General features: G+C 38.8%; 1 protein-coding gene across 16 annotated transcripts in view; it reads right to left on the bottom strand.

Annotated features, from left to right (window-relative positions):
• The window catches only part of KDM6A (lysine demethylase 6A), a 150,833-nt gene that overhangs the window by 63,547 nt on the left and 59,981 nt on the right, over positions 1-27,305 (bottom strand). For all 16 annotated transcript variants that reach the window (XR_009280243.1, XM_058861499.1, XM_058861517.1 and 13 more), the window contains exons 5-6: positions 14,738-14,796; positions 6,569-6,689 (exon numbers count right to left, since the gene is read on the bottom strand). Coding sequence is in view for 15 of the 16 variants with exons in the window: in XM_058861499.1 (XP_058717482.1) it covers positions 6,569-6,689; positions 14,738-14,796 (180 nt within the window). In the remaining variant the exon portion in view is untranslated. The remainder of the gene's footprint in view (positions 1-6,568; positions 6,690-14,737; positions 14,797-27,305) is intronic.

The following is a 27,305-nucleotide window of genomic DNA, read 5'->3' on the forward strand; positions in this document are numbered from 1 at the left end:
AATATCCTGAGCTGGAAAGAACAACAGGGATCATTGAGTCCAACTCCCGGCCCTGCACAGAACCATCCACGAGAGTCAGACCATGTACCCGAGAGCACTCACTGAACACTCGAGCTCTGTCAGGCTGGTGCTGTGACCACTGCCCTGGGGAGCCTGTTCAGTGCCCAGCCATCCTCTGGGGGAAGAACCTTTCTCTAATACTCAACCCAAACCTCCCCTGACACAACTTCAGGCCGTTCCCTCAGGTCCTGTCACTGTCACCACAGAGCAGAGATCAGTGCCTGCCCCTCTTTTCCCCACACAATGAAGTTGTACCTGCAGTGAGGTCTCACCTCAGCCTCCTCCAGGCTGAGCAGACCAAGTGCCCTCAGCTTCACACGGCTTCTCCTCAACTCCTTCAGCATCTTCACTGCCTTGGGCCACTCTCCAAAGGCTTCACGTCTTTTTTCCATTGTGGTGCCCAAAGCTGTCCCCAGCACTCGAGGTGAGGCTGCCCCAGCCCAGAGCAGAGCAGGACAATCCTCTCTCTTCCCTGGCTGGCAATGCTGAGCCTCATGTCCCTCAGGACAGGGATGTCCCTCCTGGCTGTAGGGCACTGCTGGCTCATGTTCAATTTGCCATCAATAGGATGCCCAGACCCCTTTCTACAGCACTCTTCTCCACCATATCATTCCCCAGGCTGTCCATACAATCAGGGTTGCCCCATCCAGCACAAATATCCTTAGAATGAATGCCCAATTTCTGAACCACCTATTCTTCTTCCCATGGTGTGTTCTTCCTCACCTTCCAAATGACTGAAGATGCCACACAGCACGGTAATTCAGTTTTAGCACTTACTCCTCTTTGTAATCATGACATTTTTAAAATACACCTGTAATTCTCTTTTACAGGAATAAGTTAAGAACCTGAGTGAAAGTATGTAAGAGAGAACAAAAGAGAACACTCTGTAGGCCAGACATTGTGGTATCATTATCCACTGTCAAAAGCAGTCACACCAATAACCCTCCTGCAGTTTCATTACAGTGCCGTACTCCATTAAAAAACTTCCATGGATTTACTTCTTGTATGTGTCTTTCCACCACTGACATATGCAAACTACAAAGAGAGACATTTCAATCCCAAATGCTGCTTTCCATACACTTTCATTTTTATTGAAATTATCTTTTGATTCATTTAATTTTGCTTTCCACAAAATGCTTTTTTGTGTGAAGTGCTTGTAATCTTGGATATTCAACTTGCAAGAGCCAAAGCCCTGCACCTTGGTTTTTACCTAAAAAAACAGTTGTTCCTTGTAGAATTAAAGACATAAAACTAGACACAAGAAACTAAATCTTCTCATAATCACATGTATTTTGACTAGTTATTTTTAATAACTTAAATACATAAGGTTTCAATGTAAAATGTTTAAATTTAAAAATTAATAATCTAAGCCCATATGAGAAAGATAACTAGGTGGTAAAATAGCACATGAAGGCTCAAATCACAAATTTTCACTTTCCTAAATATTTGTTTACTTATTACTCAGAGAAAGAACATAAAAAGTGAATGATAAGTCTATAACAGTTATGTGCTGGCATATAATAGCTGCACTAGCTAAAAATATCTTTCATAAGTATATATATATACAGGAGAAATATTTGAATAAGTGGTAGAAAAGTGTCTGACTGACTATAAATAAGTACTTCAAGCTGTTCATCGGTACATCAGCATTTAATTTCTTTATATTTCATGCATATTCATACAATTCATGCACATTTTAATTCTTTTGCAGCCTTTTCCTTATCCTAATATAAGCAGCATGTATTAACATTACTAACAAATGAGAATCTTTAGAAGAATAATTAAAAAATTAAAATTATATTTAAATTGATGATTTACGGGCAAGATGAAAGCATAAGCCTGAAGCAAACTACTGGAATAACTGTTTTGTGTATAAAGGAGGAGGAAAAATTTCTGTAAGTGAAAGACAAAATCAGTATTTCTACTAAAAGGCAGATAATTGACAACATGAGAAATTGAATTCTCATTCTTCTGAAGGTTTTTTTACTGGGTATAGGGTGCACTACAATAAGACCAAATAAAATTCCCTAACCAAAACATCACTTTGTTTGCTATAAACCAACCTGCCCGTGTCCAGCATTCCTACTGACCACCCATTAAAAAAATAAAACATCCCACAAACCAAACAAAATCCAACAAACCCCACACAATTCCCCCACCACAAATCTCCAAACAAAAGCAAATAAAGCTTCCACTTCATAAAACCAAACCCTCAGAAAATCTGCCCCTTGGCCCCCACTGCTCCCTCAATGATACCAATCTAACACATATAAAAAAAATATTTTTTTTTTCCCTTAAGTATGCATTCTGCATTCAAAGGGCTTTCAGGATCATGGCTCTAAGGCCCCACTGAAAACACGAGACTTCAACACAGCCAAGCAGGATGAGCACCAGAAGGGAGACTGGTTTCCCACAGCTGTCACCTGGTGCTCAGCTCCCAGATCTCGAAAGGCTCTGAAGCAGTATGTCATAGAGGAATGGCCTTCAAAATTCTCTCTGAAATCTTTCATTCCCTCATATTTTCTAGAAACTGTTTAACATTCAACAGTACTTAAAAGAAGAACTGAGACACACACGCATTTACGAAAAAAGGAGGCCAAATTTAAAAAAATACATTCAATAAATAGGAAAATGACCTTGACATCCAGTGACATGTCAGAAATAATGTGGCACATACTCAGAAGTATGAATGTTTTTTTTCAACTACGTTTACCCAATGAATGTGTTATATTTCTAGAGATCTTGCTTTATTCTCCTTTCAGATTATCACAGTGTCACCACAGCTACCAACATCAAACACAGTATTGTATTATTTGTAGGAAATGGTTAATAGGAAAGGGGCAGCAGAACACAGTAAACTGAAAAAGTTGGACTGTGAGGTAAATCTTATTAGCAAATTGTTGCTACGGTCATCAACTTATAAAAGGAAATACATCCCCCCAAGTCACTGTCAGTTAATTTTGGAATTAACTGTATTTTTCTGATGAATGGGGAAAATTCAGCTTTCATGTCTCACCTCTGAAGGTAACACTGCCCCATCTGCCCGGTCACACAAGGACTGTTTTCTTTTCAACCAGGAGGGACACCTTTTCCCCCCCTCTTAATGTAAAACCTAAAGGCAAGTAATTTTCAACAGCATTGGTGTTGCAAGAGTTTGTGGCAGTGGGGTAACAGAGAAAGTCAAGGATTCTCATAGTAATTTGCAAATCTTAGCTGCAGAATAGGCAAAACCAGTAATTGATTTTGAAAAAAACACTGGGAGTTGATTTTATGCTTGTTAAACAGCACTCTAGCAATTATCTTGATCATCAACATCTTAAAATAGTAAAAATTAATTTTGTGCTTAAATTGCTTACATAAAATACAGATGACTTATGTTAATGCTCTAAAATTGTGAAAAACATGGAATATATGACCTTCAGACTTCAATCTTCCCCCTTTGCCTGAAGACTCTTACTGACAATGACTCTTACTGACAATGACTCATCTGTTGGCAATGGTTTATTCTTAGCAATTACAGACTTAACATGAATGTTTAAATACCATCAAAAACATTATGATATTTCAAAGTACTTTAATGCAACGTTGGTACAATCTGTGAAATCCTGAGCAGTCACAAGTGAATGCCAGATGAAAAGTTATTTCCACTTTCTGCCTCCATGTGAACAGGGAGCTCAAACAGGGCAGAGAACCCCATGGAAAGGGTCTGTACTCAAGGCCAGCCACAGGCAGGCTGGATCCCAAACCCCTTACTTACCCTCTAAAATCCCAGATCCTCTTAAAAAGGTCCCCAAAACCAAAAAAGCCACAAGACAACTCTGTCTTCTCATTGCTTTGAGTTTCTTCTCTTTCTTTTGTTCAAAGATGAGATAGTCTGTGTCTCAGAATGAGACAGACATTGTGCGAGAACATCCCTTCACACACTTTCCTCACATCCCTTCCCCATTTTACCTTCCCCATGCTTGAACATAACCAGTGCACCAGCACTTTGTTCTCTTCACTAAGGAAGCATTTTCTGATTTGCCTTTCATATTCTCATCACTCAGAGTTCTGGCTTAAGATGTGTTTTTTTAAATAATGGCTTTTAAAGAAGCTACAGCCCTGTTCTACTTAGTTTCCTCCTGAAGTGACACATTGTGGTGTTTAAACGGTGAAGTTTCAATCAGTAACACTTTGTTTTCAAATGAAGTAGGTAAGTCCATGGACTGTACCTTAAATCCACAACTGAGCTGAACTAGAAACAGCTTAAAGTGCTTGAGACCAAGTTCCACTGGGTCTTTTCTTTTGTTCCTCATTGTTACTCTTTACTAAGGATTTCAAATTCCATAGCAAAGGAAGAGAACCAGAAACTCTGCTTTAGGTGTCTCAGTTGGTAATTCCAGAACAGTTTCTCATTACATTTTGAACCAGAAGAGGATAATAGACCTCTGTCCCCCTCCTTCCCATTCCACCAGCCTTGCACTGGATGTACCAACTGGGCAAGCTCAAGCTGAGCTGGCTCAGACTTCTGATCCACCTCAGTCTGGCAAATGGGGAAAAGCAAAAAAATGAAATATCACTCGATTCAGTGTGGCTGAGAGTGCTGAACGAGGCAATCAGGATTTCAAGGTGGAAAATGAGACAAGCTTTTAGGAACAAGCTGCAGTTATACTGCTTTAAGAAAAACACAAAACCATCTTTAATGCAAACACCCATCATGTTCATTTCACCATCCTTTGAAGACCATCCCTCTGCCCCAGGGTAACTGCTTTTGTTGTGGCCATTTGTTTTCTTAAGTGATTTAACCACATGCCACATAAAAGCAACAGAATAATGATAATTTTGCATTAAAAAAAGATTAATTTCTTTCTGTTTTCAAAATACTACTTCGGTGTTTTTTCCATTTGTAGCTGGTGTTTTGAAAACTTTAAGTTTGGTATACTCAAAATCCTCATGGTAAGTGATTGATTTGTTTTGAAAAGTTGTGAACATCAAACACAATAAATGATTTAGACTGAGTTATCATAATACTTAGTTAAATACCTGATTCACTGACAGAATTGCAAATCTTATGGCACAGCAGAAAATGGCTATTTCTTGATCAATTTATATCAAAAATTAAAATCATATAATCAACTAGGCTGGAAAAGACCTTTTGCAATCACTGAGTTCCCTCTACCACTTGACTCAAGATGACCACCTCCTTGTAAATTTAATCTTGTTTTCTCCCAGCTTCTTTAAAAGTAAAACCAAAATGTACTTCAGCTCTTCTTTTATTCCATATATATCACGACATACCAAATCTATTCCAAAGTGTAAGGAAATAGGATCATCCAAGTTCACACATAATCCCTTTCTCAACAGTGATCTACCTCTCCTTGCCCTCTTTCACCATTCATTGCATGGTATCTCTTCTATTCTTCTGCACAATTTCCTACTCCACCCATCTCTCTAGGTGAAACCTTGGGCTCTGGATGAAAAGGGAAGCCTGGGGAGAGAACTGCTTCCCTCCATGACAAATATTGAAAGGAAAAATTGAGAGTAACACTTTACTCTTTCAAATCTTGGACAGTATTATTCTGACAACCCAAGAAAACGATCTGCCAAGAAAAGGAACTTGTACAATTCTTGAAAACAAAACACTTATTGTTTTCAGTAATTTTTAGAAAAGATTAGTATGCAGAACTGTGTTTATAAATTACACTTAATTACAAAATTCTCAGCCCTGCAGGTGTATTTCCTACCACATGCAACTCCATTAAAAGAACACTTCCTTTTTCCAAGACATGTAACAGCTAAATTTAGAGGCCAGGAAGTAAAGGACATGTGGGTAAAGTAGAAAATGGAAAGAGAAAAAACATGGGCAAATGTGCTGAATGGAGGGAGATAAAATGACAGATTACAATCAGAGACAAGAAAAGAATGTAAATAGTAAGGAATTTGAAGAATTCAAATTCTACAAAATCTACAAATACTTCTACAGAGGAAACAAAGCACTGTGTTACCATAAACCATTTCCAATTGATTAGCCAGAAACTGTTGCCTGAGAAGCCGACACTCAAGCCAGGAAATGAAAGAATAATTAACTGCTAGAAAAGTAACAATTATATAAAAAAGACATAATTTTGCACAAAAACGTTCTAGTTTGCTGATTCCAAAAACTTCCAGTTTACAATAAGGATGCTAGGGGAAAAATTTAAAAAAAAAAAAAAAGAGAAAAAAACCAAAATTAAATACTCAAATCATCCAAGCTGCTATTTTTTTTTTTCCCTTAGCTTTTGGTATCATCTCAGTTTCCCCCAAGGTTCACTACTTTAACAAGAGCCCTTCCCCAAATTTTTCATCTGGAGTGTAGCACCTCACACACCTCAAACCTGTCCTTCTGTTTAGACTGAGACACATTAAAGCACTTCCATTTCTATAGCAGGTGGTCTGTGACTGTTCCATACTTATGCATTCCTTGCAGCTTTCAGATGCAACACACAACTTGTAAGAAAAGTTAATTCAATTTGAAAGGACTTAAACCTACCTTTAAACTAGACTCATAGTCTGTGTTCACTTTGAACATAAGCCCAAGTCGCAAATGAATTTCCTTGGCTCGACAAAAGCTGGGATCAACATAAAGCGCCTCCTGAAATGCTTTAATTGCCCTGAAAGAAAAACACAGATTAAAAAATTTAGTTTTTACTGAAGTATTACTCTATAATCAATGTTTTTTATGTGGCCAACAAAGTGGATCTGAAAGTATTGTTACAGAAGAACATACCACAATAATGGTGTACATGTAATCTGTTTGGTGCATGGCTTTTGATTCTTCAAAGATTGGGTAATTCTGAACTCCAGATATCCTCATGTATTTGAAAGTCTAATCTTTTCTATTAATTTAGAGAAACTAATTTGCTGCATGAAATACACTAACATATCTGATATTTCAGAGAGGATGACTCACAAATTAGTTACAAAATTAGTGCAAGTTCACTTAAAACAGACAGGTTGCTTTTGATTCCAGCAGTGCAGACCCCCAAGCAGCAGCAGAACAGGTGGCCTTGGAGAGATCACACACATCTCCCACTGCACCTACCTGCTCCTTTTTCCTCTTTCTCCTCCCATTCCTAGCACCAGTGCCATGCAAGGACTCAAGTAATACCAGTTCCATTACTTCCAAATGCAGATATAAAAACCTGCCAGCTCCTCACACAGTAACGTTCCTTCATATTCCATCGATACCTGAAGATGGCTCTGATTCTATTTCCTTACCTTCAAATTGTCTCTCACCTGTCCCTGTTCATGATGGCACTGTACCAGATAAAACAGAAGTGCCATCTAACAACTCCATCCTGGAGCAGAAAAAAGTGACTCTAAACAAGACTGTTTTGCCTCTCAGGCCACTGCACAGAACTAGGACAGCTGAAATGCAACTAAAAGAGAATAGAATTAAAGTCACAGAGGGATTAAGAAAGAAGCTAACTCTCATTGTTGCCTGAAATCCAATGACAGGTTGAAACAAAATCCCTTCCCATACACCACTGGTCACAGAACAAGGGAAATCAGAACCAGCCTCAGTCAGGGTAGATTTGAGCCCCCAGGCCAGAGAACACAATCCCTTCTGCTGTCCCAGGAAATCCCACAGGTCGATGCCAAGTGGGCAGGTGACAGCGCAGCCTACACGGAGAACTGGACCCTCTGCAGAGCGGCACAGGACACGGGACAGGGATTAACTACAGTGCTTAAAACCACTCTTTATTTTATCCTCATTGATTTAGTTCCTACTCTACAAGAGCAGTATTATTTATAAGGACAAAAGGTTGGTTAGCAGATGCAATGCAAAATTCAACAGATATTTTTCACGGACTTTTTTACTCACAACACACACAAATTATCATTTTTGAATCCTTCAGCAAAAACACTCCTGCTCTAAAATTCTTACAAGCCTTTTTCTCATCGATGGGAAAGCAAACCAAAGGCACAGAACTTCCTTTAGACAACACAACTGTATGTACCTGAAGCATTATCTGACTTCCTTAAATAGAACTTAGGAGCAGATAGGATTAAAAAAAATATTTATTTTTTATTGTGGAACTGAAGCTTCCTCTATTATAATTCTTCAGGAAGGCTCTCTTTACCCACTACCCTACTCTTCTACCAGCACACAGAAAATAAGCAAGTGAAGCACTGAAGGGGTAGAGCTAAGAGCTCTCTCACATGTCATCTAAATTTCCCTGAAATCCTGTGGTGGTGGTGGTGAATCACACATCTCATATCTACACTGAATATGTAACAAAAATCCTTGTCTCATAACAGTGTGCTCATCTTCAGCATCTACAAAAACAGTGATCAAACTGAATGGCCAAAAACTGGGCTGATCATTAAATACCAGCGCATATTTTAAGTTAGGTTTTTGCTGTGCCAGAATATAGATTCTATTATTGTGTATTTGCATTTCTTGTCTTAGCTCCAATATGGACACTAGGTATATTAGCCACTGGTATTTAAAATCCATTACCTGTATCTTGTTCAAAGACAATACCCTAAGTCCCAAAAAGGAAGAAAACCACTGCCTATGATTCCAATCAAAGAGAAGACAAAAATAGGGAATAAAGACACAGCAGTTCTATAGCACATAACACAGTGTGACCATGCTAACACTCTCTAAAACGTCATCATGTTCCTCATTTACCCATACTTTCTTAGCTAGAAAATAGTTTCCATACTTATCTTATGTCACCATTGAAAAGATCATCAAAAAAAGTGGATTTCTAAAAAAGTTTAAGAGAATCTGAGTGCAACAAAAATATTTCTGTAGCCTCTTGCGTACTGAACAGGAAATATTAATCACTGCCACTGTTGAGCAATGGAGTAAAACAAAGCCACAAGTATAATAAAAAACCTTCCAGAACAGTTTTCAAATTTAGTTTTAATGTATACTATCCTTCATTCAAAAAACTAAGAATGTTGCCTACCCCAGTCTTTCAGAGGATCACAGCAATTAAAAACCTGTAAATTATCATCAGTAGACAACATGTAAGACTGTGTCACATTTAGCTCAGAAACTGCTGGTCACAGAGAGCCCCTCCAAGCTTTGAGTAAGGTTTATCTCTGTGCAGGCTAAAGTAACTAAAAATCAAGTTTTACCTTCTTCTTAAATCTAGTGTTAATTCCATATTGGTTTCATAATCTGTATTTGTTCCAGGATAACAAGCATGAATAATAAAAAAATAGAAACTACTTTCAGCACTGTGAAAAGGGTCATCATCAAAATTTTGCCAATGAAGTGATCTGAAAGAGCAATTTTCAACATTTTTTACCAGTGGTAGGTACTCATGTCTAATTCAATAACTACAACCTCGTTTAAATACTCAGTAGAATTTTTATAGAATAAACCACTCAAGCTCTGAAAAGACATTTACTTATTAACTCTTACAGACAGACAAGCAATTTTACATCACAGCTGAATTAATATTGATGTAATTTTGCCTGCAGGAAGCATTTAAACAAAATAGCAACGTGCTCACAATTACAGGACACATCAAGAACATGGACTAGAGCAAAAACCTCTGCCTGTTTTCCACTGCCATGCCCAGAGCTCCAGACTCATTCCCTTACTATCAGACAGGAGAACATCTGCAGCAGCACTGACACCCATTCCAGACACAGCAGGAGTCACTTGACTCTTGTACAGATCTTTGTTTACTCAAACATCTCTAATCCCATTTCTGTTCTCTGTCCAAGCCTACATCCAGAAAGATGCATGTCTGGAGGATCCAAGTTATCCAGATGTTTTCCCTCAAAGCTCTTGTATGGCTTGACCAAAACCAGAAGTGCAGATATAACCCAACAGCTGGATGAGTCCAACAGCTTCCCTCAGGGGTGATGGCACAGAGCCTTCCTCAAGTGGCTTGGGAGTCTCTTCTGCTAATTAACTGCCTTGCATGCACAGACAGAACTTCTCAACTCACTCCTTCAGCAGACTAAACATACACCAGTCCGAAGGAAAAATTATCAAATGAAAGGCCAGGAGCTCTCAAGCTGCAGAAATAAATTACAGTCATCTGAATTCATCAAGAGACGACTTTCCTTTTGTTCTCTCATGATACTGACACCTGCGTGGTGAGACACAATGCTGGTTGAGTCTACTAGAATTTATTGATATTAAATAAGAATTTTCTCCAAGAATGAGGACACTTCTCTTAACAGGCAGGAAAGGCTATTCTAACATTTAACAAAATGGGAAAGCAGGACTGGAAAACAGACGCTACTGAGAACAAAAGGCACCTCTGGACTTTCATTTTACACAGCACTGCTGCAGCAATTCAGGAAAAATAAAAATGACATCTCCAAATCAAGACTGCCAGAATCAATACTGCAGCTATTGTCCCACCCACTAATCTATACAACAAAGCCTACCATTATGAAAGTGAAGAAACCAGGTGAGTAATAATTAATAGATGATTACATTAAACATTAAACTCTCGTATGACTTCTATTGGATGGTTTTGCTTGAATAGACTGTGAATAAAATCAGCTTTGTACTAAGTAAAAGAATATAATAAAAGAGCATCAATTTAACTATTCAGAAGTTATCACTTTTGTACATTTCAAACAAAACCCATGAAAATCAGAATGAGAGTACAAAATAAAAGAACCTAACATTATTCTGATATGTCACTTGGTGTAGTTGGAGTGAAACTTTCTTTATTCTTACTCTCTTTCAATTTTCTGACCACCTATTCTAAGCCTCACAGCATTTTACAGCCTTACTAATGAAAGTGGTGTGAGGCTATAATGGACAAATTTCTATTTGAAACTCAATCATATTTTGAACATAAACAAAATGAACATACACAGCAGTAGTCAGGACACTGTAGTTTATGAAACACTTTTACAGTCTTTGGCTATAACTCTTCTGTCCAGAGGACTGCAACAACTGAATGGCAAAATATTTTGAGCAGCAAAGTCTTTAAACATTTCTCTGGAACAGCAGCTGGGAGTAGTTTTTTTCATAGCATTAGCAGAGTTTTCATCAATCCAAGAAATCACAGCAACGTAAGATAATGAAAAGAAAGTTAACTGCCCACTTTGTTATTGCTTAATTGCTATGAGCATGTGTACTCTACATGTACATTCCCATTTGACATACCTGAAAAATACATATATATAGACCCAGACACCTGAAACCTGAGAAATATTTGACAAAGCAGTATCTACAGACTGTGTGTTTAAATTCTTAGAGGTCTCCACTTGGCAGTGTGCATTCCTACACACCCCACTACATACTTGACTTCCTGTGTGGAGGAACCCAGTCAGAAGCAGAGATGGTGGTTTTAGATATCTTTATATCTAGATATTGAACAGATGATGACAGTGCTTCTGCTTTGGGAAGGGTCAGGGAGTAGAGGGGTCAGGGAGTTCCACTCAGGAATGATTGGTTTTCCACAGCAGTCTTTAGTCATGATGGAGGTGAGGAAAAGGGTCTGGACCATCTCTTGCAGGTCTTAGGCTTTTTTCAGGGTCAGTACTCATGGATTGAGTTTCCCATAACACTCAGCTTCCACAGCTGGTAAGGAATCCCTAAACTGAAGAGCCTCAGGGCAAAGAGCCCAGATGGGGCAGTAAGGGTGACTGATCTCAGCCTCCTGCCAGGTGTTTCTGAGGAATCCAGAGCTTCTCACAGACATTGTGCAGCAAGCTGCAAGGTCACTGAAAACACTGTGGGACAACCTTGGAGCACCACAGTTACACTGCGATCCACAGGGTGTGAAATTCAGTTTCAGGACACAACATCAGAGCCTGGGCTCCATCTTTTCATCTCAATGGAAGTCAGTGGAATCAGCAGACAATAAACCAGACAGGCTCAGAATCCCCTCTGAAGTGGAGAAAAAATTTGGTATCCAATCCACTTCACCTGAGTGCAGGTATTTCACAAAAATGAAGAGTGGTCTTGGACTAACTAACATCTTTAATAATGGTCAACCTAAAAGACAACTAGGGAGGGCATGAAATATTAAAGTTATGTGACTATCTCATTCTACTGGTTTTCTGAGAAACAGGAAACAACAGTAAAATGAACATCCACTTACTGCTTGATGATAAACGGTGTAAAAGAAGGGATTATCAAAATTTCACATCCTTAAGACCTGTTTTACCGTAGTTGATTCAATTTATGGCAATAATACCTTATGACACATTTTACTGTAATAATTGTGTGAAATAGGTTTGGTCTGATCACACTACTGCAATACTCATATATATGCTGAGAAGTTTTTAATTCTTACATGAAGAGGTAAACAAAATCACCAAAACACAATGATGTACTAGCTATGATTTGTACTTAAGATAATGCTGCAATGCTGCTCTAGTACATAAAAATATGTACAATATTGAATTACAGTGAACTGCACTATGCATCTTGGAGCCAATCCAACACATCCTTTTATGAAAGCTGGGAAACTTTAAAAATAATATAAAATATATGAACAATAATTCTAAAGCTGATCTTATTCCCACTTGTTTTTTTTTATTATCCCTGTTTATATGAGACATGAAAAAAACTCAAGTACTTCTTACCCCTTCCTTTTAGGAGGACTATGTCTTGTTAAAATCTCTGAATATCTGAAGCAGTGGTGTTAAAAAAAAAACAGTTCACAGATGAATCAGAATTAATAAACCACCTTAAACTGTCTTGAGGTCTCCTCTGCCTGCTAGAAGTATTGAGATCCATGTCCTCCAAGAGCATAAACAGATGGAATAAATGCAGCAGGAAGACAGATTAGCATTTCACTCTGCAAGAAGACTCTCCTGGCAATCTGTAAGAGTTCTGTGGAGGATTAAGGTCTTCAAAGAAGAATACCTATTGTAAATGACTTGCTATCATCTCCAAGTCTATTTTGTCACACCTGAACACCAACAACACTATATCCCTCTGCTCTTGTCCCCAAGAAATCACAGAGAAGGGGGAAGAAAGGCACTCAAAGAGATTAAAAATCAGAACTGCAAACAAAAGTATAAGATTTTACCTACATTATATTTTCTTCCTTTCAAAATTCTACCCAATACTTTAATGATACACAACATCCTTAGCATCACACTATACATAACTTTGTTGTATGAATGAAACAGAAAATACAATTATTCTACTCAACCTTAATGTAAGCTCTAACTGCAGCTCTTTAAGTTAGGACATCAGCTTACACTCGTGTTGTCAACAAGTGAAGAAAAATCTAAATTAATTCAAAGATCTGATTTATAAACACTAAATAGCATGATCTGCTGATGGCAAAAGTCTATGTTGAACAGGTGGCTTTTAAAAAATTAATTACTCTAAATCTGACTGCTTTGTCTTATTTATCTTTCAGTTTATCTACCATTTTCACAGTGCAAACTGTAACAAGATACAGCTTTTGAGAAATGGTTCACAAAATACTTTTGAATGCTAAATGATGAAGACAGGACTGTGTAAAAACTAGAATGTTCTGAAACTTGGCAAAATTCAAACAAGTCTCATCACAATCTCAAAACAGTGGATTCTCAGGCTTTCCAAAAACTTTTTTCTTCACTTGTTAATTAGAATGCAACAGAATTGCATGGCCTGTACAATACAACAAATGAATGGCATTCATTTCACCACTATCAATAAAAAATGCAGTAAACTGCAAGATAAAATAATCCATTTTGCGCTCATGATTTAACCAACTTGCTTTAATCTGAAAAATAAAAGTTTATGTACATTATCCCAAGGAAAGCATAAATCTTTTGCCTTAGAGACACACAGAAACAATTTAGGGAGAGGTGGGGGGAGAAATCCTGATTCATTGTTCCCAACCATCAGTCGGTGGTCACTCATTGCATCCACAACTGAATCAGGCTTAGCTTAGTAACACAATGGAACTTTCAGTAATCAATCAAGTAGTGAAGTCACACTTACTGTACTAACAGTCTCCACACTGAGTGTAAAAAAGCACTGACCTAAACACTGTACCTTTCTGACTTTTTCCCCATGAATTAACTCTATCTCCACAGGATCAAACACCAATAAATGCCTGAAGACCTTTCAACAGAATCCCAGTGACTGAGTCAATTCCATTCTCCACTCATCACTGGTAAGTCAAGTAAAACCAAAGCCCCAGCTGAAACCCAACCTTCCCCCCACCCTTAACAAAAGCCCTGCGCAGTCCTCAAAGCTCTAAACAGAAATTACAACTCTTTTAACCCTGAGTTTTTACATCAGATTGAAACACTGATTCCATGTGAGCCTCTTGCTTCTCACTTCCCAACCCCTCACATAATGCAGCTCTGTCAAAATTTCTGCCTGCCAAGCAAAATGAAAACAAGCCCCATTTACCACCTCTCTTCCAAGGTTTTTTATAACAGGCTTTCCAACAAACTCAAGCTACAGATTATCAGTAACAACAACTCCCAAAAGCCTGTCGAGTCATTCTGCTCCATTGCCACCGCTGAATTGTGTTAAAGGGACAGCAAATTCTTCTCCTGAAATGCTTTCCTTTTCATGGAACTGTTGTGGCTGCCCCAAGTATGTTACAGTAAGACAGATACTGACTCAGAACAGTGGTACCTGCAAACATCATATCTGTAATAAAGTCAAAATTAAACTATTTTACACTCACACTGAACTGAGGGTGAAATAATCACACACTGATGGGACACCACACAATACTGACACCGTCAGCTTATTCCAACTTACCATTGAAAGGCATTGTAATGGAAGTAGACCAAACCAAGGCCATATAAAAAGGCAGCATTCTGTAAAGGAAAGAAACAATATTTAAAATTCAGGTAGCAGAGAGTTTCCAATATTTTATCATTCCTTTGATATTTTATCTCCATTATAAGACAAATATATTTAAAATTTGCCTTGAACAGGAAGAGCCCAAAAGAAGCAGTGAAAAGGTAGGCAGACACTTAAAAAAAAAAAAAGGCAGTGGTTCTCCATGGTCACAAAAAAAGGGGCTATTTTGGCAGAAGGGCACAGTATTCAAGTACTTCTGCATCAGAGAAACTGATGTGCTCTGTTCTACTTGTACAGCAGCAGGGAAGGAAACGATGGAGTAAAAATATTTGGCAATTTAATACAATAAAAAAATAGTTTATGACCAAGCACCATTTTGTAATCACAGTAATTTATACTCACATAAAAGGAAACAAAGCTACACACTCTAATTTCAGTGTCTAATGTGGAACACTAATGAAACAAATCTGAAAATATGCTTAAGGAGATTTCACTTTTCTGAATACCAAGAAATACAGACCATCAACTTCAAACCTATGACAAACATTTTTCTTCATCATTAATCCAATTTCTATTTCCTATCCCCCTATATGCAAAAGGTAAAAACCAAACCAAAACAACAAAAACCCTTCCCCTTCTGCAAACCCATTTTCTCTCCATTTTCTTTTCATATAAACTGTGACTTCTAAAGTGAAATTACTAACCATATTTAATGAATGTTTAACTATCCAGCTCCACAAATAATCATTAAATATTTCCTAAATTAGGAAAAAATAAACAAATTGCTTTTTCTTTTGTAAAGCTATGCCACAGCACATTTGTTTTTTATTGAGCAGAACAATCCCATTATTTACAGGAGACACTGTACACGCTGCCTTAGACACATTTTCAGGCTTTTCTCACATAGAATTCTGATTCTCAGAGACCAGATATGCATCCCAAAAGCTCTGACAAATGGACAAGATCTGGAATTTCAGTTGTCGAAGACTGCAGTTCCAGATAAATCTCTCTGCCTCTTCATGCAGTTCTTTAACAAGTCAAGTTTCTAAGGAGCTCCACAAAAGGAATACAAATTATGACTTAAACGAAATCCAAACATAAAAGTTATAATCAAGTTCTTCCTACAAAATAACTGGTAACCAGAAGACAATTCAAAGAGCAGCATTCATCAGAAAGAGGATCCAATATGACAGTTTCTGATTATCCCTCATTTGCATCTTCTAAATGCAAATTAAAACCAGGGGAAATGTCAAAGATCCTTTCCTGAATGCAGCTGGATCACAACTTCAGCAATGGACAGCTTCCAGGAAAATGCTGTGGTATGACCAGACACTCCAGAAATCAGAGCACTGGAAGATATTAACAGGAAGAGAGGAGAAGGAAGTGCATAAACAATACAAGAGGACACTTAAATACTACTGTAAACCCACATTCCTGTTTAATTGAACAAAAGTACAATATGGACATGATAAAGATAAAAGACCTCCAATTCTGTACTCCATGCATGTTTTTTACACATTCTAAGTGTGCTCTGGCAGCAGGAAGATGAGGAAGAAGACAGGCTCAAAAGCTGAGCACACGTAATGCCTTGACTGAAAAGTCATTTTAAATGAAGAAGAAAGATTTTCATGTGTGCAACATGGAAGCCTACAAAATACAGCCTGCCAGGAGCCTTCACTATCTTCAGGCCAGCTCATTTTTCAGACAGAACCTAGCAGGACTGTCCAGTGTCCCCTCTGATATTGCAAATCTCAATAAAGTTTAGATCACTGTAGAGATTGAGAACAACAGTGATAACAAAAATCTTTCATCACCACACTGCAAAATTCAAACAAAAATGTGCCAGACAACGGAAAACTCCTTAATTGGTAAAGAATTTGAATTTCTCTTATGAAATCTATTAGAATTAAAGTTCAAGAAAGTCAGAGATTCAGAAAAATCTCCCTGATATTTTGATACTAAGGGTTAACAATAACCAACTTTCAAGGCACAACAGAACCAAGATGCAACTGATTTGTTAAAATGTAATTTATGTATCAAGTTCACAAAGTTTTAAGATGGTCCTCACAGCACTACAAATAAGCCATCACTGTCCTGTCTTTTGTTCTGTGTCTGGTTTTCCCATTTTTCTCTCATCCTCCTTTGGCCTTAAGCCTTTTGAGAATGACCATCAAAAATATCTTAAGCTGCCGCTCTCTTGTCAATAAAAAACAGGGCAAGATTTAATATTTGTACCTGTAATACTTCAAATGTAAAGGTGCAAATTCTGAAATGTCAGTATGGATCATGAATTTATCTGTTCTGAAATACCATAGCTCTAACCATATGTATTACCATGTATCAACTGTTTGTTGACAACATCTAATAAGCTAAGATTAAAAAGCATCTTTTAAACTGCATTTGAACATGGACAGGATTCACAAGGGCTGGAAGACATCACCATGTCCCAATGTATGGCTGTGCTTTCCCACACAGAATTTAAGGCAAGATATACATGAAATTCATTACTTTTGCAGAATACCATCAAGTTCAACATATTGGCAAGTTCCTACTGGCAAAAGCCACCACAACTTAATGCAGATCAGACCAAGCGGGATCATTACCCAAATCTTCATCTACAAAATGTCCTTTTAAAATCATAAAATTCTGTTAACCAGGAACACTCCTCATCTTAAGAAATCATTTTTCAGTTTCCTCTATTAGTTTTGAAAAGTTTCTCCTGTAGAATACCATTCCATGTGGTCCAGTAAAGATTACTCCTATAATTTAGCCCCTGCTATAAATAGCTGTTGAGGTCAAATTTAAGGCTTCTTTTACTCTCCAAACATTTTTAGGGAGAAGCAGAAAACAAAATTATCTTAGGATGGTCCTTTCTTTGGACTTTCTAACAACCCTCAAAATCTGTGAAGATCTCATGCTAGCAAAACACATTCTTTGGCTACTAACTTCTAATTTAATTTTTATGTTATCAGATATTTCTTTTCACTAGAATCTTGAGTGAAAAAAAAAGATACAAACCCAGACAGACTGTGCCTCAAATCTCAAGTTGAATGCTTGGGTTTTTTTCATTCTACAGCCATGCTTCAAAACACAGATAAATCAGAAATGCTATTTCCAAGCTGACATGATTTACATTTTCTATGGACTATCAAAAAATGTTAAAATGTTTCATACCAACCACTAGATGGCTCAAATACCTCTTTCCATTTTCCACTCTTATGCAATTGAAGGAAATTGTCAAGTTGATATTGTGCATTCTGCTACTTACATGCACTATTTAATGCTGAGCAACATTCCAAATTTATTTGCTAAAAGAAGTGTGGTATATACATGATGTCAACAGGTAACTCAGAAAGCAAGAATGTATTTGTATGCATCTTTTTATGTATCTGGTATGAATAAGCACATTTGAAGACTTTTTGGTCTTGTTTGTTTTAAGCGATCAAGGAAAAAAAAATCACCAATGAGAAAGACTCCACCCATCTCACAGGCCTTCTGTGGAAACTCAAATAAGTGGTTTATAGGCTCTTTGAAGCAGAAGATGGAAACAGATCCCCAACGTTCCATGTGTCCTGTTCTCGAGGCATTTCACTTCAAGTCCACACAAAGCCTTTTTCTCCACCTTTCAAGGGTGCAGCCAGCAGGTCCCACAGAAACACGCCAGCTTATGTACAAACACAAGGGCACAAAAATGCACCTGGTCCTGGCCAACAATGGCTATCCCCACATTCAGATCACAAACAGCCATCCTGGACTCGCTATACCAATGTGTGGCTGCCACATCTGGATCCAGATGTTTTTCACCAGCAATGCACTGATCTGCCACACACAGTTGAGACCCCAAATTGGTGTTTTATAAACACAGGAATTAACTTAGAAGTTACGCTTACAATTGAAAATCTGTTCGAGTGGCACATCTAGAGAGTCAGAGAGAGTAGAATAAGACATTAAAAACTCAAAGGTTTTTTTTGCCCAGTCTCAGGGCAGCATCCAGCCAGGTCCTTGCAATTTAAAAGTGAATAGTTTTTGCTGAAGTTCCCAGCACTGCTGATTCATAAACATTCCCTAGCACTGCCTCTCTCATTTGTGCTGACACAATCATCTTTAGAGTACTACAGCCAGCTGGATGCCAGAAGTGATCTGAATTATTAGTATCTAGGTAAAAGGGTTTTTTTTACTGGATCAGTTTCCCAGGCAAATTCATTTGTGGAACCCCATTAACAGCATTAGCACAAATAAAAGACTGGTACACAAGTAAAAGCTCTTTAAGCCTATACTGCTCCCACCAAAATGTCTATCAAACCTACAATGACTTGACACATCACTGAAACCTCCAAAATCACATGTAAATATTTCAGTTGAGAGAAAGCCACATCTGTGGGTCAGTACAAAATGGATAAAAACATGAGATAACATTACAGCCTCCTGCCAGCCTTCTTCATCCAGGTCCTTAGCTGGGGACACACACAGGCAATGCACCAATTCATCTATCCATATATGTAATTATCTCCAAGGTGGGTTCCAGACTCTTTCCCATGGTGCCCAGCAATGGGACAAGGAGCACTGGGCATGAACTAAAACAAGAAGTTTCACCTCCACATGAGGCAGAACTTCCCATGGAGGGTGAAAGAGGTCTGGAACAGCTGCCCAGGAGGACACAGAGTTCCCTCTCTGGAGAAATTCCAGACCCCTCTGGACACACCCCAGTGTCTCTGCTCTGGGTGTCCCTACCTTGGCAGGGGGTTGGACTGGATGATCTCCAGAGGTCCCTCCACCCCTGACTATTCTGTGATCCTTTGAGACTCCATGGAGAAGGGACAGATAAAGGTAAAATAAACCTTTCATTTAATTAGAAAGTTGATATTTAGGCAGAAATCAGAGTGCATCCCACCATACTCTATAATAACCAAAACAGATGAAAAAAAAAAAAATTTCCCATGTAGTTGGTTAGTGGAAACCTGAAAAAAAACTACGGAAAAAAGATGACATTTAGCACTCTTATGAAAGATCAGTGACTGCTTTTCACTTGCTTACTACTGACAGGAATCAAAAAGTCTTTGATGACATATTTAGACTGCATCCAGCAGGGTCTGACTGCCCCTTCCTGAGCTGCCCCAGAGCCCACATCACACCAGGCTGCACAAGACACACATGGGCAGGCGGCCACTGCTCCTCAGAAAACCTCATCAGGAAAACCAGGTTTTACAGTTTATGTTGTATCCTGTGGTCACAGGGTCCATCAGCCACCTGTTCAAAGCAAAAGAACGGTTCTTGTGCTTAAACGTGTGAATATGTCTATTTCTTTAATGAAATAAAAAAAGGGAAAGGAAGAAAGATGAAGTTTTGACACTATGGTGCCTAATTCTTCCTCCTGACACTACTCAATACATAGTAACAGCTCCCTATAGAGTCTGTACCAAATAAAATATTCCACTTAGGCCCCTGTTCATAAACAGCTCCAGGCCTTTGGGAGCTGACAGGCTCTAGCACAGCGATTATTTGTGCTGAGAAGAAAGAGGGGAGGGTTCAAATAAAGTTTGTTGAAATTCGTATAAACATGAAAAAGAGAGCTACTTATCTACATGTGCTCTAAGTCCCAATCACCTGCAAAAATACTAAGGAGCCAGTGTGTATCACAAATTAGGATCATTAGTTTTGTCTTCTTCAAGGTCTTCAAGAAGTTTTATGATACCTGAGAAATCATCACATTTATACAGGATTTTTAAATACAGCTATTTCAACTCTAACGTGCCTGCACAACTCTGCTTCTTTAGTAATAATCATAATATTCCAAAATTTGATACTGGCTGTGTGTCTGCCTCCCAGCCATATGAAAGCAATTAAAATATAAAAGTCATTATTCCTGTGACAAATATATTCTGTCATATCTAGTACCTTGGTAAATAGCTACAAAGAAATTCCTCATTTTCTTGAGGAAGATCTTTTCTGAGAGTAAATATTGCCAAAATACACCTACTACTTCCAGAAGAAATTTTTCTTAATTCCTAAAAACTATCTTTTTTATATGACAGAAAAATTCTTACTAGAAATTAAGCAGAAATAAAAACAAATAGAAATCAAATAAAAATTCCACACCATCTACAACTTGTGAGGTTTTTTTCCCTTTGTAACTAGTAATCTGAAATGACTATGCAGTCCTGGCCATCCTACCCATCTCCTCTTTACAAAAGACAGTACATTTATCCTTTGAAACTTCCCAGCAGTGCTGCATTTCCACATCCCCCTCTGAATGAAAACTACTCTTTCAACTTCTTGGGAACGTGGCTGCCCCACCGAAACACTTCTGTCCCCACATTTTTACTCATGGACTAAAACCATATGGCAAGACCTGTGTGAACAAGCTGAAGTGGGAGCTTTGTTGTCCTCCAAGGGGCTTTCCAGCACTATCTTTAAACAAAAGCTTCTTGACACACAGGGAAGGACAGGTACATCAAGACAAGACTACTGGAAAATTACTGAAACCCACATACAGTAATTAATTCAACAGACATTCATTATTTCAAGCCCTCCTGAATAATACACTGGGTTACAACTACTTTGTAGGGAGTACTGTCCTATGAAAATGACAAGCTGATAAAAAAATACTAAGCAACTCAAATCCTCTTCACTGATGATGGAATCTATGCAGTTTTACAAACCACTCTATTTCTTTATCCATAAATAAACTTAGGTCCACTGGCAAAATGGACTTCTGATCAACTAGTGTACCTCCAAACTTGTCACACAAATAAACAGCCAAGCAAGTGTCTAAATTGTGATCATTGCTATGGGAATCTAACTTATGTGCCTTAAAATATTTCACTTGATATAAACATCTTCATTTTTCACTTGGTAGAAATATTCTCAATAATTTAAGTATTTTAACAGGAAACAGAATTTTTCTGGCATGAATCAACTGAGCAAAGGTGTTGTGCAACACACAAAGGATTAAATTCACCTTGACAGACATTTTATACAGATGATTCATCTAACCAGATTTAATACTCTCCCTACAGATTCCCTGAATGCTGTTAACGATCACAAAGCTTCTAATTTATTTTGTATGATACATGACTTTACTAAAAAACACCCCCCTAACTCCAAACAGCCATACTTGACACTGGATGCTTTATAACTGCGTTGATTTATCCAATGTTTGCACAAAAAGAGACAATCTCTCTGGAGATCCCTAGTCCAACCCTCTTCTCAAACAAGGGACAAGGATGCTGTCCAACTGGGTTTTGACTGCCTCCAAGGATAAATCCTCTAGGCAACCTTCTCCACTGTTCAATCACCTTCACAATTAAAGAAATAAATACATTTCCATGTGTTTAATAGGAATTTTTTGTTTTCTAGTTGTGCCTGCTGCTTTTCCTTCTTTGACTAGGCACCACCAAGGAGATTCTGGCTCTGTTTATCTGTAAAACTGGGTAAGACACTCCTGAGCCTTCTCCAGGCTGAACAAGCACAGCTCTCTCTCAGCCTCCAGTCCCTGCATGAGAGATGTTCTGTGCCTTTTACACAGCCTCATGGACTTGTTAAACTATCTCCCCACTCTATTCTACCTGGAAGCCCAGCACCAGGCCCAGAACTCCACATGCAGCTCACCAAGGCTCAGCTGAGAGGAAAGATTAACCCTCAGCTTGGTGGCCATGCTCCTCCTTATGCAGCCCAGGATGTCACCGGCTGCCTTTGCTGGCTCATGGCCACCTCACGGACCAGGACCTTTCCTGCAAAGCTGCTCTCCAGCCTCCAGCCCGTGCTGGGGCACTGGGCTGTTCCTCCAGAGACAAAGGACTGGCCTCTGTCAAACAGCAGGAGGCTCCTGGGGGCTGTTCAGCTCCCTCTGAAGAGCAGCACAGATGTGTCATCTCCTCCCAATTTGGGACTGTAACCCTGCTGAAGGTGCACTCTACCCTGTAATGCAGAGCATTAACCCAAGGTGCTAAAGAGCACTGGTCCCACTCTCAACCCATGGGGTAAACCACTAATGGCTGGCCTCCAGCTGGACTTTGTGATATGTCCCGTCTCTGGGTGGAATAGAGTTCATTTTCTTCTCAGCAGCTGGCACAGTGCTGTGCTTTGGATTTAGGATGGGAATGATGTAAGCACACAGACATTTCAGTTGTTACAAGTGGTGCTTGCCCTAAGTCAATACTTTTCCGTGTCTCAGGGAGGCAGAAGGCTCAGGACAGCTGATCAGACTGGGCACAGGGATATCTCACCCCATATAAATGTCCACTATATAAAAACAAAGGAGCTGACCAGGAGGGGCTGATGTCTGCTCAGTGCATGGCTTTGTCTTCTCTCTCTCTCTCTCTCTCTCTCCCTCCCTCTCCTTTTAGTTAAAATCATTATTATTGTTACTATTACCATTAGTATTACTGTGTTATAATTTGTTTCACTTCAAATAAATTGGTTTTATCTCAGCCCACATAGTTTTACCCTTCTTTTTTTCCCCAATTCTTCTTCCCTTCCCACCAGGGGGAAAGGAGGCAGTGAGCAAGTGGCTGTGTGGTACTAAAGCTGCCACTTGGGATTTGACCATGACAGAAGCTGGTCACAATCCTCTGAGCCCGGGTGAGCCAGTTACCAATCTACCACACTGACCACTTATCTAGCCTGTGTTTCATGAGTGTATTATACGAGGCAGTGTGGAAAGCCTTACTAAAATAAACACAAACAGTATGTGTGGCTCTCTTTCCCTCCACCAAGTTACTCACTGTGTTGCAGACAGCCATCAGGTTCATCCAGCATTACTTCTCCTTCATAAATTCATGGTGATTACCTCTAGTGATTTGCCTGCCCTGAATGTGCTGGAAACAGCTTCCAGGATAATCTACTTTATCACCTTTGCAAGGATGGAGGTGAAGTTGACTGGTCTGCAGCTCACAGGATCTTCCTTCTTGTCATTCTTAAGGGCAGGAATGAAATTTGCTTTATTCCAGGCCTCAGGAACCTTACCCATTACCATGACCTTAATAGGATAACTGAGAGTGGTCTCACAGTAACAGAGACGAGTTCCCTCACCACTCACTGATATATCCCAGTATGTCCCATAGACTTGTAGATACTTGTTTGGTTAAATGTTCCCAAACTTGATCCTCTTTTGAGATCAAATCTTCCTGGGTCCAGACCTGCTGACTGGTCTCAAGGGCCTTGAAGGTGAGTAAAGTAAAGCCCGAAGTGCTAATCTGAAGTACCTCAGTGTTTGCCATATCCATTGTCATTTGCCTTATTTAGCAGGAGACCTGCATATTCTTTCATCTTCCTTTTGCTGCTGATAACTTGCGGAAGCTCTCTTGCTGTCCTTCACATCCCTCACCAAATTCAACGCCACGTGGGCTTTGGTTTTTCTGATGTGATGCTTGGACAATCTCTCTATATTTCTCCAGTCATCTATCCTTGCTTCTGCCTTCTGTATGCTTCTTTTTTATGCCTGAGTTCTGCCAGAAGCATCTTGTTCATCCATGCAGGATTCCTTTCCCTTTTACCCATCCCTCAAGTCAGGATGAACTGTTCTTGAGCTTGAACAAAGTTATTATCAAAAACAAATGCGGACCGAAGAAATTATCCCATCGTGCTGTCCTGTAGGCACTTCCTTATTTTGCCAATACCCTTGAGGTGGGGCCCAAACATTGATCAGCACAAGCAAATTAAACACTGACCAGGTCTTCTCAACTTCTGCTTTTCTTTACTGAGTACTGCTCTTATTTCATATTTACTAAAGGGTTTTAGCTTTCCTCTTTCCCATCTTGTGACCTCACAAAATCTATTAGATCTCACAAATGTTTTCAAAGTACAGAAACTAATGCTGGCTCATGTACACACAAAGTTTTCTGAAACTTTGTTGGACTACGACATCTGGACAGTTTATTGGAATGTTTTCCTCTCTTTCACATGGCAAGTGATCATCTCCATTTACATCCATCATCTTCAAAACATTTTATCAAATAGAACTACTAGCATGGAATTTTCTGTCCTTGATTCACCGTTTTTCCAACCCATTCCAGCAAAGATAGGAATCCCACTGAGTTGACAAGTAGCCCCATTATTTCCCTGTCAGTTTCTCACTGCTGGAGAATCACTAGCGTTGGAAAAAAGCCTTACTATCATTAATTACACAGCTGCTCTACCTCAGGCACTTCACAGAAAATGGGAGTGGAGAAGCTGAATATGCCAAGGCATGAATGACTATAAAGAGATTCAAATACACACAAACAAACCAGTAAAAACCAAAGAAAAATAATTACAAAAATTAAATTACAAAACTCTCCAGGGTTTATCCCCTCGAATCTTAAGCCACATTATGCCAGGCAGTAACAAAAAGTCCAGCTGAATCTGGACCTCTGCTTAATGGAAAAATTCAAAGGTTAATTTTTAACCAAGTCCCCTAAGAATGCTGTTGCTGCTTTTATGTTGTTCTTTCCAGCTGAGTAACTCTTGAACCTGTTAGCTGCCTTCAAATGAGTTTTAGAGAAAGCAAGACTTCTCAGAGATGAAAAACTGTGGAGGAATGTCACTGAAAACGCCTGTTAGGTAGGAAACAGAACCCCCAAGCCAAGGCCTGCTTTCAGAAAGCACATACAGCTTAATTACTCTCTCCTCTTTGGGAAAAGACTTAGCCCAGTAGCACAGCTTTAAATCAAGCATGTGCTTTTCCTGCTCAGAGATGCTGTGGGAAACAAGATGTCATTCAGGATGCCTCACTAGGAAAACGAGAGGAATTTTAGTCTGTGTGTGCCTAAGTGGGAGAAGGAAGGACGGAAGGTGTGAAAGGACAACAGACACCAGCTCATCATTGCCCAGGCTTCATTAGCTCCAGCATAAAAACAGTTTGTTCTGTAAACTGCAAATTGAACAAAATCCCACATTTGGAACAAAATTCCAAGTATCAGCTTTAGAAAAAAAACCTCACTAGTTGTTTTGATCTTGACTTTATATTTACATTAATCAGTAACATGTAGAAAATGGAAGTGTTATCTGATAGCATATTTTGGGGTATATATTTTATGTATTCTTACAAATGTATCAAAAATTAAAATAAAATGTGTCAATTTTTAAAGGTTTAAGAACTGAAATGCAAGATCATTGCTTAATGATTGCTAGTTAGGGATCAATCAATTATTACTGAAAATGATTGTCCAATTAAGACTGTAGTTGGTTAAGTAGTGATGGCTAATTGGTGTTCTAATTGGTGATTTGCTGTTTTATTTGTTAGAATGTACAAATACTTAAAATGGGATACAAGAGCCAAGGCAGCAGGCCCACATGACAGGCAGCTGGGGGAGCAGACTGGATGGCCAGCAGCCAAGAGCAGAGCAAAGCAGCTGGGCAGCCCACCAACCATTCCCACAGAGCATTTCAATTCCATCAAATCATCATTTCTTAACAGAAAACTGTACCTCAGTAAATTTTCAGCCCACTCTGTGAATATATAGACAAGTGAGTTTAGAGCCATCAGTTTCTAAAGGCAAAACAAACCAACAAAAAATACAAACAAGCCAAATGACAGGACACTTCTTTTGCCCTCCCTATCTCTGCTTATTCTGCACTGCAGCTCTTTCCTCCTCTGATCCAGAGCTCAGGTTTCCTCATCCTCCCTCACTAATCTCTCTTCTTCTTACCATTGCATCACTGTTGCTGTATCTGACTTTACTTAATTACTTCTGTCAACAGTTTAATTTCAGAAAAATTAACTCTGACAAACTGCAAATGGAAACACCACTACAGTCCTGGATTTGAAACGGAACCATTTTTTAAATCCACTAGCATTTCTACACTTCTGAAGTACCTACTACCCCATCATACTATGTAAGAAACCTCTCAAAGCTGGTAGCTTTGAAATCTCTTCCTCTGTGGCAGTTTATTCCTAAACTCAGCTGACAGCCTGAAGGAGGAGAGACAAGAGGACAAGAGGAGGGCAAATTAACCAATGCCATCAAATGGGGATTTCCTCCTCCTCTGTTAATTCAATGTTCTTTTGCAAATCTCAGAGAGCTCTTATTTAAAGACACCTTGCTGAGTTCCACAAATTAATTTTACTTTATAATTGCTGCTCCTTGGTGTGACTGGACACCCCTTACAAGAGTCAGCAGAATTCCTTTTTAACCTGTCTATGTGGTAGGTGTAGATTCACCCTCCCTCCCGTCTGTCTCCTCTGCAAACAGTTCTTGGATATGCTTTCATCATTTATCTGAAATTTCACTCTTCTGTTCTGCTTTAGAGAGGAGGATGACTGGATTCTAGAAAAATGTCACATTGAACTATACTTATCCTTTATATAAGACCAACCTTTCCAGTACAGGCTTCTATATTGTTCTTTATTAAATCAAATACTGTTTGGGCTTTTAACTTTCTACTTTTTCTAATACTAAGGCCAGTTCTCTCAAGACCATAAGCTGTGAGATGCTAGATATAAATGCTTTCAAATACTACTGTTTAAAAATATCAACATGCCATATGAAACTGAACTTGGTATCATAATTCTCCAAAATCTTCTTCTGTACTTTAAATCTGTATC

The sequence above is a fragment of the Poecile atricapillus genome, chromosome 1 (genome assembly GCF_030490865.1).
Source record: "Poecile atricapillus isolate bPoeAtr1 chromosome 1, bPoeAtr1.hap1, whole genome shotgun sequence".
Taxonomy (NCBI): Eukaryota; Metazoa; Chordata; class Aves; order Passeriformes; family Paridae; genus Poecile; species Poecile atricapillus.